This window comes from Rhea americana, unplaced genomic scaffold, assembly GCF_003343005.1.
Source record: "Rhea americana isolate MKP2758 unplaced genomic scaffold, rheAme1 scaffold_50, whole genome shotgun sequence".
Taxonomy (NCBI): domain Eukaryota; kingdom Metazoa; phylum Chordata; class Aves; order Rheiformes; family Rheidae; genus Rhea; species Rhea americana.
In genome coordinates this window covers 4103315-4109314 of record NW_028186646.1, presented here as the reverse complement: position 1 = coordinate 4109314, position 6000 = coordinate 4103315, and the positions used below count along the sequence as shown (strand labels likewise).

Sequence of the window (6000 nt, the reverse complement as noted above, 5' to 3'; positions counted from 1 at the left end):
AAAAAAAAAAAAAAAAAAAGAAAAAGAAAAAGCCTACATCAAGGCAAAATGATGTCCAGAGAGAAAAAAGATTTGTAAACAGAAAATATGCATCACTAAAGTGCACCCCAAATAAATATATAGGTGGGTTTAAGACTTCAAAAACTTGCTGCATTTTGTTGAGAATCAACATCATTGTGGTCCCACAAGAACTTACAAAGTACTGTGAGACTGTTGGACATACAGAAGTAACTAAGCAAGGTAGCTCCAGCAAAAGGCTTAAGAAGGGGATAATGAGACAGAAAAGGTATCTCTTCTGACCCCAGGTGCCTGAGATTCGCAAGATAGCAATGTTTCCTGACTGTTTTAAACAAACCTTGGTGATGTTTGCAAAAATAAAGATAAATATGTGATTAAGCAACAGCAGTGCAGAGGTGTGTATACGGGATTCAGCGCGTTTTGTACAACAGCTCTGAATTACTATCAGCTCTCCTCATCTCTCTCAACAACATGTCAATGGTAACGATAATTTAAATGTCAACACCAGTAACTATTTCATACTCCACGTAAGAAAGCAGAGGGAGGGTCACCAATCTGCTTTCTTCCCTGTGAGTGACACATCGTTTGGAGAGAAATAACATTTTGGGGCCACCATTTCCCACCTACATCCTGCTTCTCTAGTGATGGAGACCTCTGGGGAAGGACCTTTACAGCCCAGGGAGAGGGAGCATCATTTTACTTTAAACATCTGCAGGCAACCATAAGCAACGTCTGATTCCACCAGTTCATGTGGTGGTGCTTATTTGGGGGCACGGCCTGAAAGATCACCATGATCTCGTTGTCCAGATCCTGGGTTTAATTGCATTACTTTAATTTCATTGCACAAAGTAACTGCCTTTCACCCACTTTCACAACTGTACTAAGTGTAGCTCCTGACTAATACGGAGGCCACGAGAGAGACTGGGCACAGGGACGGCAACCCACAAGGAATGGCTATGAAAGCCTCTACCGCACCTTTCTATATGTTCAAGTCAAGATTGTTTCATCGCACCCAGGACAATTTACACAACCCTGGGACTTTGCCAGCCATACCCAATGCCTGTGTACTCCCACACTCCAGAAGTTTTTTAACTGTATTCTCAACATGCTTTTCACTCCCCAGCACATACCCAAATTCACTGCAAGGAGGGTAGGCTTCGACTGTCCTGTCCCTGTGCTGAGACGTCCCAAAGCCATTGCACCCCATCCCAAGGGTGGGTATAAAGGTATAAAATACCTCCCAAGGTATAAACTAACTGGCTACCCATTAGGCACACAGGTTCAAGGAAAATGAAGTTTTACTGCACAGGACACGACAGAGGTCTTGCTATAATTTACCCTGAGTTTGCTCGCTTCTCATGTTGTCTGTATTTTTCTCTAATTCCAGAGCTCTAAATTGTGCCTGGTGATGGAGAGTGGAGGTTCAGGTAACATTATCCACCTCCTTTTCAACTTAAAAGCAGATGAAAAGTGTGCTGCAGTGCTGGAATGAACTGGGCAGTAGGCTTTCTGCTTCAATAGAGATGAACTAATCCAAAGAGGCTATCATAGAGAAGGTATCCCAATTTCAAATACTCATCTCTCATTCCTTGCTTAATTCCAACATCTATCTTCTCCTTTCTGTGCTAACTTTGAAAAGGGAGAGCAAATGGAAATACTAGACCAAATTCTACCCTTGGGATTTTTGCTGGAGGAAATGGGAATTGAATGCACAGATAAAAGACAGTATTTAGGTTAGCTTTTCAAGCCATTACTTGCAGTATATAATCACTCACTCTGGTGGTAGAAGCAGAAACCACCAAAGGCCAAACATTTCTAATTTTTCTTATGGAGATTGCAATTGCTGTCAAATTGTGCTTGAATTCTGTATTTGTAATTTTATACACTATAAACTTGTAAACAACAATCAAAAAGGTTAACATAGCATTACATTTCAGTTGATGGCAACCTTTATAAAATCCTACAAATATATTTGAAAGACTTTCAGAAAATCTTTTCAGTTCACCAATATATCACTATTGTTAACTTTGCTACTGCAGAAAGTAAAATGCATTAAATGAACTGTTCTTACAACTGAATTAAAATTTTTCCCTTAAATGTGACAAAGTGATATTGGAAAATGGATTAACGAGGAATATATAAAAGAATCTGGTGAGTAGGAGAAATGATTGTCAGTTGACTTCTTGTTGTATACTTATTGGGAAGCATGTTTTGTTTTAACTTGTTTTGAAAAAGGACTTTGCATGCAAAGAACTACAATGTATAAAGATCATAATATACATAATTATTTATGTACAGAAATAATTATATAATTCCTACAAAAACCCAATACTTTATAATTTTGCAAGAAATATCTGAACCACTGCACTGCAGATGTTATGCTTTTGTAGAATGCTTTCAAATGATAGATATCATACTTTTTAGAATAAGGAGTTTCTCCTTGTTAAATGCTGTGAGAATCTTATTACTGACTTAATGATGGTTTTATTATGGAAATAATGCTATAACCCATTTTATACATTGAAGTTTGTTGGAAACGTTTGTGGTTTTGCCTAATTGCACCAATGAACACAACTGACATTTATTCCCTGCGTGCAGAATGGATTTTTTTCCTTTATCTTGGATCCTCTTTCAAGAGTGGGGCTTTTTTGAAATTTAATAAGGGCCCAGAAAATACCATGTACACTCCAGTTAGCCACCAAAGAAAGAACTTTCATCTTGAAATCAAACTCCCAGTTTCAGGGGGAGGTTAAGATGAAATCCATGTCTTCTGTTCTATCAGATTTCATATGCACTAATTTAGCCTAAGTCAATTTACCTTTCAAGTGTCTGAGTCTATTTTCTTGCTCTCACTAACTCTGTGGGGATTAATGACTCATTAATATGACTTCATATTGCCTTATTACATGTTATCCTTAATAAAGGGTCTTCCTGCCACAATGTTTCTTTGATAATCAGATACCTATGTGATGTTGCTATTTTAATTATTTAATTATTATCTGATAATATTTTAGCAAAAGCAGTAAGCACACTGAGCATATAGCAAAATTTATCAGAATCTACAAGAAGCCAAGGAAAAAAAATCTCACTGATCCCCGACCTGTAGAATATATTGCAAATGGACAGCCAGAAAAATCAACTAATGTTTTAAACTGTTGGCACATAAGATAATCCTTTCAGAAGCAGAGCTTGATAACTTCAGAAAATCTATTCACAATAAGAACCGCTATACGTGGAACACATTTGGAATTCTGATGTTCCTAAAGTGTCAATACACAAAATAGATTATTTTTTAAAAAATACAATTCTAATTAAAAACGCAAAGCACCTCAATCTTGATTACAATAGGATCTCCTATAAGTGATATTTCTTTATCAATATAAAATTAAATTATTTCTATATATTTTTACACATTTCATTTTTGTACAACTCCATTTAAGAATTTGGAACATTGGAGAATATGATCTTGACCTTTCGGAAATCCACCTTATGTTATCATATTCCCATGAACAAAAATTCATAAGATACAGTCATTTCTGAAAAATCCCCCATAATATATTCAAAATAATTTCTATTGCTAGAGCAATCCGTACAGCAATGGCATTTAGTGTATCTAAGCAGTGAGAACAGGTTCATGGATACCAACATGTGTTTTTATCATCTTTATGAAAAATTATAGATCAGTATCTGATCTAGAAGCTAAGCTTCTACCTTACCATCAGCCTGAAATGTACTGTGCTGTGAGTTTAAGGAGTGGTTTTGTTTCCTTTACACTGAATGAATCAGCAAGTATGAAAAATACAGGGTCAAATTCTATGAATTGAATCAGAAAAAATGGAAGCAAACACAACTGAGGCCACAGGGCATTTCCAATTACACAGCATTTTTATTTACATAAAAGAGCAATCTATCAGAGAAATGGTTTCCCTTCTTTGCAAGAGACGATTTCCTTGAGCAACAAATTCTCTAAAGGTCTCAGGTTGAATGTCCAATATCTTGCCCATCAGGGCTAGGAGCTCCAGCTTTCTTCCACTATGAAGAAAATTTTCTAACAATTAGCACTGTCCTTCAAGCTCAGTAATTCCAAGATTTCATTTCTTAAAATCATTTAGAAGCAAATCATTTTAACATTCCTAGTAAATCATATATTTTTAAAATTGACTTCTGAGGTTTGTATGATTAGGCTGAACTTAAGGCCTGTAAGGACAGCCTAGGACAGGTTAAAAAGTGTATTTATACATGTACTAGTATATGAATATGTTGTAAGTCCTACATCCATATCTCTCTACACAATTACAGAGTCTTTGTCTCTTGCATCTATAACTTAGTCACCCCTCAATATCTTTCAAACTACTAGAAAAAATGGCTTCTTTAATACAAAGATTAGGTAGAGATGTCCCCAAATTGTTTCCTGCCGTAAGATCTCACATGAATCTCTCTTTCTCAGGTGAATTTTGCCACCAAGGTAGGGAATCTATGGACTTCAATTCAGTCACAACATTGTTTTGGAAAAATATGAGTTTGATGACATTAATTGGTCAGACTCACTTTGAGCACTTCTTTTTGTTTCTTTTCATTGGTTTATTCCAGAATAAAATTTCTCCTGTGGGTGAGCGCTTGTACGTGCCTGCCTTCCTATGCCAGGCAAATCTGAATGGAGACTAGACACTGCATAAACTGAACGAAAGAGGTTTTGATTTCTGACCTCCTAAGCTAATGGCAGAAGCAACATTTTCTTAATTTTTTTGAGGGTTCTCATTCATTTTGTGTGCCATTTTCCTAAGCGTGTTTTTGATACTTTAATACAACTCGTTTACATTTATTGTCTAGTTAGTGATTTTAGTGATGCATTTAACATTTCAGATTCAGTGCTGTGGTGCCATTCTGCTTCTCATCATTTGCAAAAAAAAAAAAAAAAAAAAAAAAAAAAAAAAAACCTATGAGGTTTGGCCACAAAAGCCACTGCAAACTTACTTACCTTCCTGCGCGAGACACTTCAGGTGGAAATATATTGGGGCGTCTGTTGTGGATTTTATGAATGGTTGAGAGTTCCTGACCAATAACATGTTGTGTGTAATCATCTTGCCAGGTAAAACCTGATAAAAAAAAAAAAAAAAAAAAAAAAAAAAAAAAAAAAAAAAAAAAAAAAAAAAAAAAAAAAAAGCAAAGACACTATTTAGTAACTGAAAAGAAAAAAGAGGCTTTGCTGAATATGAATCCAAGACTGATTTTTCTTTGCTCCTGAAAGAAACATTATTAATCGAACTTCTAAAATAGAAGGAAGATAGTAGATGATGTGATGATATCTTTAAAGAACTTGTTCTTAATACAATTTTAGCTTTGTATAAACTAGCTTTAATACATAATAAAGGATTATTTTTGCATAGCTATGGAAAAGCATTATCTTACTAGCCAGCTACTGAAGGACAGAGAGTTTTAAAACTCTTTGCTGGTATCGGTTGAACAGTGGCTTCCCACAGGTGATCGGGTCAGTTCTGCTCGGTTCACCATGCACCACCCCTTCCCTGCTCCCACCATCAAACTACGCAGCTAGAGCATTAAGTAGTGAGTATTACACTGGAAAAAGGTATTTGGGGTTTTAACGTAGCACTTCTGAAGGCCAATTTATGTTATCTTTATATTCAAATGTTGTGACAAAGAACTTTATAACAAGGGGGAAGTGCAGCTCTAAAGGCAAATTTCATATGATTACTCACTAATTGCATGCGCTGCCAATCTCATAGTAATTATACTTGGAATGACAATATAACTCCAACCATAATTGTTATCTGATTTCTAGAATTTAGATTTTATGGTAACACTTTACTATATAGAAGTCACCCTTGCAATTATCTATAATTATCTAATAACTAAATATCACATAATTGCAGAGAATTTCTGCCTTTCTGTTAGGCACAGTGAAACACCATAAAATCCTCATATTGATAAAAATCCAGATATGGCAATTCCGCAAATATCTTG

At 35.7% G+C, this 6000-nt stretch overlaps 1 protein-coding gene across 1 annotated transcript in view; it reads right to left on the bottom strand.

Annotated features, from left to right (window-relative positions):
* PTPRN2 (protein tyrosine phosphatase receptor type N2) overlaps window positions 1–6000 on the bottom strand; it is a 592277-nt gene that overhangs the window by 425686 nt on the left and 160591 nt on the right. The window contains exon 4 of the mRNA XM_085317725.1: window positions 4997–5114. Within this exon, the coding sequence (XP_085173851.1) occupies window positions 4997–5114 (118 nt within the window). The remainder of the gene's footprint in view (window positions 1–4996; window positions 5115–6000) is intronic.